The sequence below is a fragment of the Cynocephalus volans genome, chromosome 11, assembly GCF_027409185.1.
Source record: "Cynocephalus volans isolate mCynVol1 chromosome 11, mCynVol1.pri, whole genome shotgun sequence".
NCBI classification, from domain to species: Eukaryota; Metazoa; Chordata; class Mammalia; order Dermoptera; family Cynocephalidae; genus Cynocephalus; species Cynocephalus volans.
Genome location: NC_084470.1, coordinates 2,686,237 through 2,702,653, shown reverse-complemented (window position 1 = coordinate 2,702,653; position 16,417 = coordinate 2,686,237). Strand labels below are relative to the sequence as shown.

Here is a 16,417-nt window from a genome sequence, read left to right as displayed (position 1 = left end):
AGTTTCCAGGGACTTGAGAGGATAGCTAATCTAAATGAACTGGAAATCATTCTCAGACAAATAAACATATTATGAGATAGCAATGGATAGAGAGATACTGTATCTCTTCGGTTATAAAATCAGCACATATGCTATCTAAATGAGACAAACACACAAGAGCTATCATCGTAGAGGAGGCAAAATCAAGTTGAAAAGTTTCTTCCAAAACATTTTCTACTCTTGTGTATCAACTGTAGAATATTTAAGACCCCACACTCTATTACATCACAACATTGTTTATTATGTGAATTTTTTACAATACAAACAAAAAATACAGAAATGCAATATATGAATACAGCTAAATGCAGAATGGTGACTTTTTTTCTCTTCAAGAGGCCATGAATTCCCATTTCTAGTAAAATAAAGAGACTGCATATAGGTAGAAACACGTTGGTCATTAGCTTCACAACTTTGCCTAGAAATGACCTATAAATGCATTTTCCCCCCTGCTACTTACCATAAAGTGTAAAAAGGGAGTTAAAGGAAAGTTCCCTTGTTGGTTCCTACCATATGAAATATGCTATATTCTATTTTAGCAGGACCAATATATGGAAAATATCTAAATTAAATGTTATTACAAAAATGAAGAAGTAATGAAATTCTGGCTAAAGAGGGCACTAAATGAGAATAATATATATTTAAAGGATCCAAAACAAACAAAAAAGGTTGTTATAAAAAAGCTCTAGGTGCACTGTAAGCATATAGGTTTTTTTTCCATGTGTATTTTTAAACAATGGAAGTGTCAAAAATAGGGTCAACTGTGTTAGACTAAATTACATTATTGTATATGCTGCACTGAATGGAACCTTTGTATTATAATTATCATAGAGAAGCATAGTTCGCATCATACTATGGCAATTTATCCTCAGTGAAAACCTTCCAGAGTCCTTTTATTTTGGAATATCCTATAAACAATCAAACCACCAGAACATGATTGTACAACAGTAAAATGTTCTCTTGCATTAAACCAAAGATATCTGTTTAATGAAAAAAAAAAAAAAGAAAAGAAAAAGAAAACATAGGAAAGGTACTTAGAGCTGTTACTTTCTAAGTACACAACATCCTAGACAATTCAAGGTATCTTAATCTCCATCAAGAACAACAACAAAAAAATAATTTTTGTCATGCTGTTAAATCCATCATTATGGATAAAACTGGTGCAAATTGGTCAAACGGATCCAACAAACACTGATGTCCAAGCTGGCATATTGGCAACTAATACGTCACTGGTGGTCAATAGAGAGTTTAAAAGATCTTCCCTTTCTTCTTGTTCTTTTCCAAGGTTCTAAATGATTAGAGAAAAATAATGAAGATGAGTGACTAGGTCATAAACATGATAGTCAACATATGGTAGAAAAAGCTAACCCAACTATATCTATGTTGGATTTTCAAACACTACTTTTTCATTTAAAAAATTTAAAGAGTTAGAAGTAAACAATGAAGACAATGCTAGTCTCTAACACTGTTTTCTTAGACAATCAAATATTTGACAAAATTCCCAGATAAGCAGTAAAAATTACTTGAAAACCCCATTTTAATATGCAAGGACACTTCCTCCCAAATGCAAACAGCACAAACTGAAAAAGATCAACTGACGTTAAATAGGATGCCCTCTTCTCCTACTGCCATTTGCTTTCTGAAGTACATTTGCTTTTCTGTCTTCTTTGGAAAAAAATTAATAGAAGGATGGTTTATAGAACAAATGTCTAATCTTGAAAATGTTTAGTAACGAGGATAAATTATAGAATATTTATATGGATGCAACTTACCAGTTTTAAATGGGACAAATGAGGAAAAGAAGAAAACCAAAGTATGAATATTGTATTTTGTATAAATTAAGGAGTGCACTCATTAGCTGTATTAGAAAACAGATTTCCAACTTTTTATCTTAAGGATTTTATTCTAAGAAATAATTCAACACAAATCATAGCTCTGTATGTATACAATATCTCTGTAGCATGTTCTCTGTGCACACCAAAAATTGAAAACAACCCTTATGTCCAATAATTGCAGGGAGGAGGTAAGAAATCGATTACGGTGAGTTACCCAGGGAGAATGTTATGAAGCTGCTAAATTATAATTATGAAGATTAAGTCATGGAAAATGTCTGCATTGAAAAAATACTGTTATAGTACACAAATTGTACCTATCCATACAAATACATTCATCCAAGAAATAACTGTGCTTGAGATGCATGATAATGGGCCATGGCTTTTTAAATGCTATTCTAATGTTTTTAAAATAAATAGAAAAGAAATTCCTTAAAACATTAATAAATACATTTCTTAGGAATCTGATATTAGTTACCTCGAAGAGTTCTGTTGTTCTAAAATACGTTGCTGAGCTTCCCAGTTTGCTTTCTCATCCTCAAACTGACGACGTTTTTCCTCTAATTCCTTGTGCTGTGCTTCCAAATTCTTTTTCATTTGCTCATGGCGCCGCTGGAGCTAAATCACAGCACAATATACAAAATAAAACTTCTTAAGAAACCAGGAGTGGAAGTATGTTTCATCCAGGCATCCTAATGTTAAGAGTATGAGCACTGAGTTATCCTGCTATAAATTCAGAATACCTAGAAAGCACTGTTGAGGATTCCTTGTACTTTAGGACCTGCCAACCAAATGGCCATGAACCAAGAGAAAAATCTTGGGAAACAGGGGAAAGAAAAAAGGCAACAAACTTACAGGTGTGTAGCACTTTATAATGGACAACTATTATCTTATCTCATCTTTCTTTATTCACAAACATGTTGAAGGCTAGGCAGGGGAGACATCATTGCTCCCACTATACAGATGAGAAAACAGTTGCAGAGTTTAAGTGACTTGCCCAACATCACTAGCCAAAAAGGGGCAGAACCAGGACTTGAACCTAAATCTAACTTTAGGTTCAGAAAGCTGAAACAGGCAAAAAGAAAGCAGGTAGTTAAGGACCTAAGAGCTCCAAGATCCCAGTAAGGTCCCCATTCACGTATGGCAGTGGTTCTCAAACACTGATGCTGGTCTTCAAATCACTTGGGGTGCTTGTTAAAAATACAGAATCCTGGACCTCACCCCAATGTACTGAATTAGAATCTCAGGTGTTAAGTCTAGAAATGTGAATTTTCAACAAGCTCTAGTGATTGTAATGCAGGCGATCCTTCCTATGCTGAGAGTTAACGCTGTACAAAATGCTGGCTGAGAGGTGGGAAACGCTCAGGAAAGGTAACGGCAGAAATAAGGAACTTAAGTCTAATGAGTCATTAGGTAAATAATTTCATTTAAGCACTAATCTATTTCTGAAGAAAACAGTCAACAAGTTTAAAAGTCAGATTATATCCTACTACACTGAATATCTAAGGACTGTTCAAAGTATTCAGTTGTCCAGGAATTATGTTCTATTAAGGTTTTTATTATATCAGTGAGTTAACATCTTGAATTTGGATTATAATATAATTTTGCATACCATTTGTTTTCTTAATTATTTTATAAATTCACAAAGAGTAACTTCATATTTATTTCTATTGCAAATATTTCACGCAATTCCTACAAACAAAACCACCTAATACACACTTAAGCAAACATGCCAAACCTGAGGCAAAATCTTCCTGATTACAGCAAACAAGTTACTAAGAAAACGTGAGAAAGTAAGAACATGAGACAGTGATTCTCGATTGGGGGTGCATGCACATTTTGATCTGCCTAATGATCAGGAAGACACTGACACTGGCTTTAGTGGCAGGCACCAGGGATGCTAGACCTCCAGTGCTCAGCAGTCTCAAACCAGGAGAAATTACTTCATATCCCTGCTAAATTAAACTCATGACAAATATAACAGTAGATCAACTATAAGGACATAACAGAAGAAATCTGAATCTCTTTTTAATATATTTAGATACAAATAATATTACATTATTTAAGCCATATTAGGTTAGCCAAAACACAGTAATCACTAAATTTTATCATAAAAGGTTGTTTTAAAAATATTTCATATTAGTGTCATCCTTATATTTAAATTTTTTTTTTATTATTTTAGAATTTAATTATAATAACAAATCTATTTTGAGAAAACCTCATATTGAAATCGTTGACTTATTTTGAGTTTATCCACAGTCGTCTTCTACTATTTTCAGACATCTATCAAACTAACTACTCTCTGAATTCTTATGTTGAGTATATCTTTTTCTCATCTTTTCTTTCTTGTCACCTATTGAAGGAAAGTCTTCAAAGTTTTTTTGATTACTAAATATATGCCTCAACATCTAGAGGGATTTCAAGATAGTAGACATGTCTGCTGGGATGCTTTGTCACTACCCTGCTCAGTGCTGTAACAGTGGAACTACTCTGACACTACGTTATAAATAAGGCCCACTAGTTTGCAAAAATACCATATTCCCTCATTTCCTCACCTTTGACTGTCTGTAATTTATTCAGGCATGTCCTTAGTTCATCTAAGGTTATTTCCTTCTTTTTCATTCATATACAAATATGTCTGGTCAATTATTATTATCCTAACACCAGTTTTTATTCTTACATCCACCCCAAACTCTGATATTTAGTTTTCTTATACCGCATGTATGGAATGGATTAAAATTTTATTTTTCATAACTCACACATGCTCATTATAACTGCAACTCTAATAATGCATTATAAGCATTCTATTATTATATTTTCCTACCTAGTATACTATGTCCAAGCACTTACATACTGAAGTATATATTATATAACTATAAAGTGTTTGCTTTTTTTCCTCCATTTTGAGTATATTAATTTTGAAAAAAATTGTAGAAAGGTTATATCATCTATAAGCTTTACTGAAGAGATTTAAAAAGGAACACTACGTCTATGAGATGAAATATAGACTGATTACCTCTGCTTCAGAGTCCTTCAGTTTTTGAACTTTTTCTTTGACCTTCATCTCAAACACCTGCTCCATCTCCATCTCCATCTTCTTCATCTTAGCTACATGCTCCCTCCTTTCTTCCTCCATCTGTGCCAGAGGGCTCCTGTCACGAACATTAAGGATAATCATTAAACATCTGTAAATAAAAACTGTAATATAAAACTCTGAAACAGCTGATAAAAACAAATGAGATGTTATACAAGCTGTTATTAAATGCTCTGTGTTCTTTTTGAAAGCAAGTTTCAAAATAATTTTTTAATTATTTTGACATCTTTTTAAATGACACAGAACACCGATTTGAAGTTTTATGTACAGATAGGTTATAAATTCTCTAGATAATTTAAAATTTAAGAATGTATTTATAATCTACAGCTCTCTTCTATAAGGTTTCATATCTAACTTGAATCTCTGGTGAATAATTATTATGAAAAAAATCTAACAAAGGCATGGTTAGGGGATGTTTCTCTAAACCTCGTGCATATCAAATCTAAAGATGACACACAAAATAAACTGTATAAGGAGATATTTTTAGTTTTACTAAAATTTCAAGTGCTATAATCTGTTTTTCTAAAACAAGTACTGGCATCACAACTACACAGTTAATTTACAATAATTCAAACTTATTTTGGTAACCGAATTCATATGCTGGAAACAATTACCAATCAACAATTACACAGAACACTATTTAGGCATGCAGAATATTTCTAGGCCCTTTATGATGAAAATTCATTCCACTTAAATATTTCAGTGTCTTAAGTTTTAAAAATGTTCAGTGATTGAAAAACACACACACACATTAGATGTAATCAGAAGCAAATAAATACTTTGATATTATATTTAAAATACCAGAAAATACACAAGCATAGTTAAATAAAAAAAAGTGCACTCCACTGATAAAGTCCATGGGCTCAATCTCTTCACACAACTGTGTTCAAAATTTTCACACTGAGAAATATTTACAGGTGAGCTTTAGGTTCAAGCTAGCATTCTTAAGAGAATACCAAAGTATCAGTACCCTCTACAACCCAGGGTAGAAAAAGTGGGCTCTGTGGCTTTTGAGGATCTCTAAAATTATTCAATAAACTGGGACAACTTAAGAGAGGCAGGCCCTTCTCTTTGTTGATAAAACATGTTTATTTTCCCTCCATAAAAACAGGCTTTGACCACTGAGTTATACATTTTAAATGGGTGAATTTCACATCAATGAAGTGGCTTTTACAAAAAAAGAATTAACTTATGGCTTGAAAACAAAAACCAAGCCTTGGATTTCATGCATAACTTCAACAGCTAGTCACTTTAACTCTGACTTGACACACACTGATTATGGTGACTTCTCTCCTTATTAGGCCAAGTATTTCTGACCATCACAGTACTCTTCCCTATCAAAAAGGAAAATAAGAGAGCTATATAGAAAATACTAAACAAGAGCAAAGAGGACAGAACATTGGCTACCAATTTCTTAGTAAAAAGGAAGAACAAAGATGTTATGTACTGCTGTGATCAAGACAATCTGTTTTATAATTAGCATAAATTAGAATAAAATGTTATTTAATTCAAGGATATTTCTTCACCAAAAGAAAACTTACTTATATATGCAAACCTGCAGTATATTTTATCAATTAAGCAATTAATCGGAAGTTCTGGAAATGAAACTAAACCAGACATATTAACTTAGAAAAAGGACCTGCTTTAAACATGTGAGGTCAGTTGAAATAAATTTTCAAGTGTCAATATCATGTTAAAAGCTGATGAGATCCTTCTTAAAAACGTATTCCTCATATCAATAGCGGGTGTTTTTAATATAGGGGCCTCTGATCTCTTGGGCAGAATGTCAGTGACTGCCCTGAAACGACATATCAAATGTGTATGTTACAGTGTATTTTTCCAGTGAGAAGGTCCAAAGCTTTTGTCAAATTTTCAAAGGCTTTATAAATCTGTTTCCCCCCATACCCCAAAAAACATTTTTAGACTCTCGAAATAATCTAATAACTACTTTTAAATTGATAGTTTTAAGTAATTCAATAAGTATATTCAAACAACTTAGATTATGCAAAAGTATAGTTGTTATTTGAAAACAAATAGTTCAAGATTATAAATATATTAAGTAAATTAGAACTCAGAATTTAGAGAGAACTGTGATTATCTTAAATATATATTTCTACTTATAATAACCTATCCATAAAATACTGATTTTACTTTACCCTTGAGAGGGAGCAGACAATTCATGTAAATATAAAGAATGCATAGTGATTTGGGCATGAAAACCGACTTACCTAAACATTGTCATCTAAATTATTATTTAAATAATTCTTGGGGAAAAATAGGAGACTACAGAGAAATACACAATGATGTTTTAAAATCTTTTAAATTCAAAATTTAAATATTAAAAATCTCTGCACAGTAAAACTGCCTATATCTTATATGTATCCAGCTGTATCATATCTAAAAGAACAAAAATACAGACTTAGCACACAAAGTAAGCCACACTAAAAGCAGCAATTAAAGGCAAATGTATAGCGTTCACAATTAAATAATTAAGGTATGTGCCCTAAAAACCAAAGGTTTACGGTAAAATTTGTTAAAGCTAGTTAATTTACTTCCCAAATTGTTAGTAACACTACATCAAATCACGAATAAAAATAAATGTGCTCTGCAATTATCTTCTGACAGCCTGTCCAAAGTTCTAAACCTACTAAATATGTGTACCTTCAAAAGAAATTGCAGATTTGATATTGCAGATACTTTTTTTAGCCTAGTAAAAATACTTGACTCCTGACCAAATGAACTGATATTCAAGTATTATGAGAAAATGTTCACACATATCTAAAATGGATTTTTTGAAGCCTCACCAGTAAAAATGATCTTTCAAATCTCTTTAATTTTTAGCACTCCACTTCTAGCCATCTTTATTAAAGTGCTATTTAGAAAACTGTAATATAAAATTGTGCTTACAATGAAGAAAATGCAGGAAAAAGGATCACTTTTTGTCATCACATTAGTGTTACCTTTTTCTCCAAGTAAAACTTGAAAAACCATTTAAGTGATATCATTGCCTGTCTGCTTTTTAATGGGAAATTCTTCCCCACATATATAAATATGCTAAAAGCTTATAAACCTAAACTTGTCAGAAAAATTAAAAGCAACCCAGACAAAGATATGAAAAGGCCTGGTAAAAGGAAAAAAAAGAAGAAAAACGCTATAACATAACTTGAATATCAAATTAAATTCCCAAAGATATAATTTAGCTCCTTCTAGGGTTCTTTTTACAGGGTTAAATTCCTGTAAGCCACCAGATAACTCACCCTGTCATGTAACCAATAACAAAATCACAGCAAGGGCCACAAAAGGCTGGCATAGTAAGGTTGTACTGTGCTTGTGTTACACGACCCACACACTTTGAGAGTAAAGGAAGACAACCATATTTCATTTAAATTATGTGTGGTCTTTCCTAAAGAACACTTTAAGCAAGTACATTTACATACTTTTGCTCCAATGATTGTTAGGCCACTATGTATTTAGACATTTTGCAATTTTCATACAAAATTTTCCAAAAGCATTTCATTTAAATAGATTTCAAAGACGAATAAAAATTTCCAAAAATTTTGGAAAACGGCTGCCAACGTTTTGTTTTGCCAAGTGAGAGCATTAAAATCAAACATAAAACAAAACAAAACTCCAACTACCATCATTATATTTTCATGAAGGAGCATTTGAACAAAGAGCACAGGACATAACTAAATAGATTTAATTTTTTGGAAAAACTTAAAATTTTCCAAAAATTATCTTTATTTCTCTTTAAGTCAATGAAAATTTTGTCATGCAAAAAAGCAGTTCCGAGGATCAGACTTTGAAACCTGTATTTTTAGTCATATCTGGAAACTCAGGTACGTATAAAGTTTTCCCAAGAGCACAGATGGAGAAGGCAATAGAGAACGGAAAAATATACATATGGGAGAGTGGTAATAGGATATGCCCCAACTTGGAGCAAGATATACATTGTCATAATTGGTGCCAATGATAGACAAGAGTCACCAATCAAATATGATTTTAAGAAAGGGGTACAAGGAAGATCAAGGAAGAAAGAAGCAGATAAAACTTTAAGAAGCAGGTTTAGCAAAAAAGGATAACCCTCCTCTTATTGGTGACCATCTCCTTTTAAAAAAAAAAAATTTGTGGCTAGTAGATATGGGGATCCTCACCCTTGACCTTGGTGTTACAACTCCTTTTTCTAAGAGATGAGCAATCTGGATATGGCCAACTCTTCTACCCTTTCCTTTACAACCCCTCCCTGAATCTTCTTTGATCTAGGAGGTCACCCTTTCATGGCTTCCAACCACCCACCACCCTCCACACAGGGATGGGCAAGATACATTCTTCCTAAGGATTTGAGAAGTACTTAAAATAGATGACTTGATATTTCCTTGGCCAGAAATAGGTATTACCTAGATAGATAGCTCTTAAGAGTAGCACCCACTTCTCCAGACTCTGGCCTTGAGACAAAGTAGTGTTCAACTAGACAAGCTTAGCTATTTTTCAGATTTGAATCACACAGTCTAATTCTTGTTTTAAGTCCTTCCAAAATATAATAGTTCTAGGACCATTAACATAACAGAAAGGCACAATTTCAGACATCTAAACAAAATATTTTTATTTTTATTCCATGGTTCAGGGTACACTCTACAGTTTGCTCAAAACTGCCTTAGAAAATTAAATATATAACAAATAAACCTACTTTACTATTCAATGCCTAACATTAAAAAAAAGTTTAGCTTATATCATAAACCAAACTGTGATCAGCACTTTGTGGAGTGTACATTGCCATACAAAGGTTAATTTAACTATAAATTATACATACACAAACATACGAACATACACATATATATTTATGTACAAGTAATGTTTAAGGGCAATGAAAAAACACAGGCCCATCAACAATCAGGAGACGATTATTTGTTTTTTTCTCTAACTGCCTACAGGTGCCCTTTTTAGAGACCATAAAAAGTAATTTAATAAGTGATAAAATCACATTTTAAAAAAGGATTGTGTAGTTCAGTGGTCTGGGGACTCCATTTATATGAAGTTTTCTAAGAGTTACTTGAGTTCTCAACTTCATACAAACTCTTGCCTAAAGTGATCTGCCTGAAAATTCCCAAGTTACAGATAGTCCACCTCTCACTTTACGGAAGACCCATTCCTACCTCTCACCCATCTCTTACCTGAAGTACAATGTCCCAGAGTTTGGAAACCTCCAGGTGACAAAAAGAGAAGTCTCCTTTTGTGATTAATTAAAGTACAATAAAATAAACCCACAGAGCATTTGTATCTCCCAATATTACAGACGTTTCTATTAAGAGCAAATGTGGTATTTGGGGCCATGTTGAGATGCTCTGAGTTCATACCCAGTAGAGTGAAGTGGTTGGAGTATTGGCAGTTTTTGTTTAATGACTCTGTCTCTTCCATCCAGGATCCTTGAAAACTAAACCTTTCCCCACTACTACTATCAAAGGATGAATTGCTATGGAGGGATAGTCCCAGGAGAGCAAAAAGAAGAGAACACCAGTAAGAAGCCTAAACTCACACTTGCTTACTTCACACATTTAAACACCAGCCTTTCTTTTCAGTTATTCATGGATGTGTACTTAGCTATAAAGAAAATTCCTTATTAACAGCTAAAGCACCATAAGCTGCTGATAATAACTTTTTAAAAAACTTACCTGTAATGTTTTTTGTAATTGCAAACATTTTCAAGACAACATAAAATACACCCAATGGATAAAACTTTCACGTAACTTCTTTCAGATTCCATTATGTGTTATTCAATGAAGTAGTAAAAACCTAATTTGTCAAATCATATCAAATACCTATTCCAATTACAGCCATTCCTCAGTTGGTTCAATCTTTAAAGATGTTTATTTTTCTACTTACTATTAACATAAAATAATGTGCTAGCTCTTGGAGCAATTTGCTTTTTAGCAGTATAAACTTTTTCTTTTTTTATTTGCATAGGGAAAGTTTGGCCACGATTCATCTCTCATTAAGAGAAACATTTCCAACAGAATTCTACTTTTTATGTTTTTGCCTAGCTTATAGTTTATTTCAAGTATCCCATACACAACAGAATTCTGTATATGCAGAAGATTTTTTAACAGTACTGTAAGGTTTATTATTTTCCTCTGAATTATCTTACTTGCATCTAACAGTAGGAATATCCCAATAGCACTACTTTAAAAGCCTTATTATTTAAAATATGGGAACAAATAAACAATTCCTTATGTCTAGGACATGAATAAATGTTTACAAGAAAAAAATTAAACATTAAGTGCATACATTTAATGAAAAATATGTACTGGGAGTGCATTTGCCTTTAACATATAAAATTATAATTGACTTTGTGTATGTTTTTCTTTTAAACAGTTAAGAAGTCCATAAACTAATGAAAATGCATTTAAAATGGATTAGGATCTTATGAACAATATTTATTACATGAATCCTTATATCTTGTGCTAAAGTAGTTCAATATAAATTTTGCTAAAAAGAAAGATAAAAAATCTTGCCTTTTTCTCATGCACTGAACCCTACTTAAAATAGAATCTTGTATTTTAAATGTATAACAGGGACATTTTTTTCTATTCCATTGTAAGGAACACTGACCACCATAAAACACAGTATTGCTACTTTAAGTACTTGTCTTTCTCATTATTTATACAGATAATCTTGCAGGATTATCCTCTAAAGGCAGATAATATCTAGCTACAAATGTACACTATTTTAAATGGTTTTTGTAACAGTTATGATCTTCCACAATCCCAAATAAAGGAAAAGTAGGGCACAGACACAGTTACCAAGAACCCTACCAGATTCCTCGCACATACATTCTTTCCACTCTGTCATGAAACCACCACAGCTTAAGATATGAACTCAGTAGGGCAAAGCTATACACTTGGTGGTCACTTATACCACTCTAATAACCAACAGAAGAAACCCAACCTCCAGCTAATTTGCTCCCTGGAAATACACATCAGAAATAGAAACAGTAACCAAGATTACATTCATCTAAATATTCCTTTTATCTGGGCCTGTTCTTTGTTTCCATATAATTGTTAGGGAAAACCCTATCAAAATGGTTTATTTTAAAAAGCTTCTACTAAAAGGTAGAAGTTCTAGGTTTACTCTCCTTAAAAAGAATGTGCAATGTTTCTCTTAAAAGTAAAATGGGTTAAGAGATCTTGGTAGTAACTGCTCTCTTTCCTCAAAACAATTTATTGCTAAAAGGAGCTGGAGATCTATTAAATGTGTAGTGTATGAGGATGGCAAATGACCAGAAGAGAACGCATCGCTCTTTCACTTAAGGAACAAGAAAATAAAACAGTAACTTCTCTAACAATTAAACAGTAAAAAATAAAACTGCCAAGACAAAGTTTAACAATATAAATTTCTGCTGTTGTGCAAAGAGAACATTTTCCAAATTTTGTACTGAGTGGCCAGGAGGAATTTGATGAAAATGAAACAATATAATCATTCATGACATAAATAATATCTTTTCTGGAGGAAAAAATATATACTTACTTAGTAAGCTGCCCTTTATTCTTGTTGTTATCAACTCCATTGTAAGTCACAGCTGCCAGTTTTCTGCTTCTATAGTTCTCATAGTGCACATTATTGGTAACATCTTTCAAGTCCTGCATGTGTGTCCTGTCACAAATAAATAGCAAGAGTTTGTTTCTATTTAAAAAACTCTGATCTAAGTTCAAAATTTTACCAAAACAAAATATCTAACTTAAAACAAACAAGACTATTCCTAAGGAAGGTGGCATTCATCTGTCTTCATTTACATGCAAAGCAGATGAAGATAAAATGCGCTAACTTGACATTAAATTTAGGTTCCAAATGAGATTTTAAAAGCCATAAATCTCTCAATGCAATTACTGAAGCATGACCTTTCTACAAGAGTATTCTTCTTCATAGTACAGATTTAACTTTACTGGAGAAGTGAGAGTGGATTAGTTATTACTGCAGCTCATAAAAACTAAAAGAAATTGCTTTTCTTTTAGCAATACTACTAAGATAATATCTGAGTTTTTACTAAGTCAATACAAAGGGACACTTCAGCTCACATATCAAGTTGTTGGGGAATTTTAGTTAAGAGCAAATTTCAATAATAATTACCAAAGGGCAAAAAAAAAAAAAAAAAACGATCGTAATAAAAAGAATGTAATACTAAAAAAAAAAAAAAAAAAAGTAAATTTCAGTTTATTCAAACTGTCCAGGGAATGTGGTATTTTGATTAAATCCTTTTTTGCTCATAGCACTTTTATTATATATAAAATCAATACATATGAGATAAACTACAATACATATGAGATGATTTCATTATTCTTAAATGATTCAAGATGCTGGAAACACCTGAGCTGCTCTATGGATATCCTTTACCAACGCAGTGTTCTAGATGTACATGATGTGGCAGTGCTCGCTCTGCAGCATTTGATCCTCCCTTTTCTCATCATCCATTCCACCTGGAACTTCCTGCATCTGCCATCGTCTATCTTCACCACTTTACCCAAACTCCCTTCCGGGAGACAAACATAAAGGTGTACTGTTTTTATCTTTCCTTATATCCAGAAAATATTTACTATTACTTCACAATCTGGCTTCTTGAAGCTCTCTCTCCCCCTTTGTGAATATGATGTGACATTAAATTACTCTGATTCATCTCCTACCACCTGACATTTCCATGAAGTTTAATCCCCCTATTTCTGAGTTTGGGGTTTCCACATGTTTTGTCTCCCTTTATACTCTGTCCTTTAATGAATTCATCCTCTCTTATGACCACAACATTTATATCTAAAGCTCTACACTTTAGTCAAGTAGTAGTAGTATGTCTGGTAGCTGAGACTGAATACTCATGTTAATCTGTCACTCTCTCTCCAAAGAGTTCTAATGCCCTGGAAGCCCTCTTCCCAGTCTTGAAGTCAAGGTACTTCAATTTTTTCCTTGGTTGTCTCTCAACTATTATCTCTTCAACTATACTGTATTATCTCTTCAACTATACTGTATTATCTCTTCAACTATACTGTAAACTCTCCTTTACAATGAACATGCCATTACCTTTTGTACTGTCACTGCAGATAGCAGATAATAGGAACTTTTAAAAAAACTGATAACTAAAGATTGAAGCTCAGATAATAAACACTGTTGACTTTTTGGAATTACCGTTACCAGTTTCTCTAAGTTGCAATTAATAAAAACAAATACCTGTGCCAATATAATACAATCTTGTAATTTTAATTATTATATATCACAAGTCACCCCTGCATCATTGAAAAATCATTAAAGGACCCAAGGAAGAGTACTTAGTAGGTGAAATACACGATGTATAAAATAAAAATAAGACGAACTTATTGTTAAGCTATTTTGCTAGTGTCACCTAACATTTTAGATAATGAAAGGTTTTCCCTTTCTATAAAATGAACATCTGATTCTCATTTTTTCAGGATATAAAAGTCTTTATTTCCATTTAATTAAATATGCTTTACTTTATCCTTTTGATTAAATATGCTTTATTCTTTTAAGATTCAACCCACTCCTTCATTCTTATCAAAATTATCAAATATAATAATTATAAATAAGTATCAAAAATAATTATTAAAAAAATTTGATAATTAGCAATACTGTTTCACCCACAGTTTCAGGAATTTATTCATCTCTTCTACTTCCCATTGCTGATATCATAGCTCTCTCCTCTTTTGTTTTTCTTCCCTATTTGATTTCTGCACCACCCTCCCCCCCACCCAGAAAATGTCTGTATAATCTTCCTTCTTTCCATTGTCTTCCTTGGTTTGCTTATAGCAGCCAGTTCTCTTAATTAGCAAAATGACACACTTCTCTGAACTTACCTCTTTTTTTAGAAGCAACCATTATGCCTAACTTTGACCTGAAATATTTCAATTACTTGGGATTTACAGTCATATGCAATATTGGTACTGATCCTTCCTTCCTTCAAGTGTTTGTCTTAAAGATATGAGCTACATTAAATATGTATCTTTCTTTTAATACATAGCTTTAGAATTTTTTATTATTTCCATACATGCATAAATGTCTTGCTTTGCTATATGCAATCTTCCTGCAGGCATGGTCAATTTCCTCTCTAATGCTTCTGTACTAGAAGTTCCCCTCACCAGCTGCCAGCTGTGCACCTTCAAACATTCAAAGTAGCCTGTGTCTCAGTAACTAGCCTTCTCTTCTACAGTGTTTCAGCTGTGTAGGCAATTATTGATTGTATACTTTAAAAATACAAAAAAACTTACAGAACAGCACTGTGTCAAGCACTGAACAAGTACCATAAAAATTTTAAAAACCAGTGGGAACACAATGGTAATTAATATTTATTAGATATTCCCTACATACATATTGTTATAACATAACATTATTAGTTCTTTTGAAGTCACACCTTAAGAAGGGAAGAGAATGGGAACAATATGTAATGGAACCTTTAGTGTTGTATTCTGAAAATCCAAAGGATGACCCTCTCATATGCATTTGCTCTTCTACTATGTGAGGCCTGGTAACCCCACCGGCTGAATTAACTCTATCTTGTACTTCCTACCCAAAACACCTGGTCATATGTTCCTTTGAAAAAAGACCAATTACATGCCAATTTGATTTCAAAATTCACTCTCATCTCTAGTGTATTTCTTGAGGTATCAGTCTGACTCTCTTAAATTTTCACTCACTTGTGAGAATGACCTTGTTACTCCACTATTTCCAATTATCATGCATATGTATGTTACTACCTCTACATAGCTAAAGAGATTCCTGTGTATTGAGAAAGTGGGCAGTCGTATGAAAATGAATAGACATGAACTTAAGACAGGCATCCAGAACTGGAGGTTGAACAGGATATGTGGTAAGGGCCTGGAGAAGCTGGATGAGGAGGGGAGAAGAGGAAAAAGGGGATGACGTAGGAAGAGGAAGGAACATGTCTCAACATGAGAATACTGAGGTTCATTTTGATCCCCTTTCTGTTCTTACCCAGTAATGTCTCTATAGTCCCATTCAACTTTTTCTTCATGATTCCTGCATGCTGCTTTTCCGGTTCAAGTACTGGCCCCTCTAATCAGGATGACCTCAATGCCCTGTTATCATAGGCTTTTTTTCTTGTTCAGTAGGAGCACAAGGCACAATTTAGGAATGTTTTCTGGCCCAGTAGGAAGATCAGTTTTGCTTGCTGTGTTCCAGTATGCTGTGTCATCAGTTACCAAGCTGTGTACCTTTTAACATTCAAAGTCTAGCTACTGAATCAAAACGTAGCCTTCCATTCTACAGTTTTCCCAAGCTTTTCACATCAAGCAACAAAAGCCTTTTTTATTCCACTTTCCATAGCTATTTCAGTATTAAACCTCAACATTAAATATAATAATAAAGTATTTCATATTTTTGCCAATGACTTCACATCCTTAGAGAACGAATCCAAGTTGTCTCCATGCAGTGGTTACTTCTCTGC

At 33.0% G+C, this 16,417-nt stretch overlaps 1 protein-coding gene across 2 annotated transcripts in view; it reads right to left on the bottom strand.

Annotated features, from left to right (window-relative positions):
- Positions 1 to 259: 259 nt before the first annotated feature.
- SEPTIN7 (septin 7) overlaps positions 260 to 16,417 on the bottom strand; it is a 64,497-nt gene continuing 48,339 nt past the window's right edge. For both annotated transcript variants that reach the window (XM_063115472.1, XM_063115471.1), the window contains exons 10-13: positions 12,484 to 12,609; positions 4,885 to 5,020; positions 2,347 to 2,486; positions 260 to 1,324 (exon numbers count right to left, since the gene is read on the bottom strand). In XM_063115472.1, the coding sequence (XP_062971542.1) occupies positions 1,285 to 1,324; positions 2,347 to 2,486; positions 4,885 to 5,020; positions 12,484 to 12,609 (442 nt within the window). In that variant the 3' untranslated portion in view covers positions 260 to 1,284. The remainder of the gene's footprint in view (positions 1,325 to 2,346; positions 2,487 to 4,884; positions 5,021 to 12,483; positions 12,610 to 16,417) is intronic.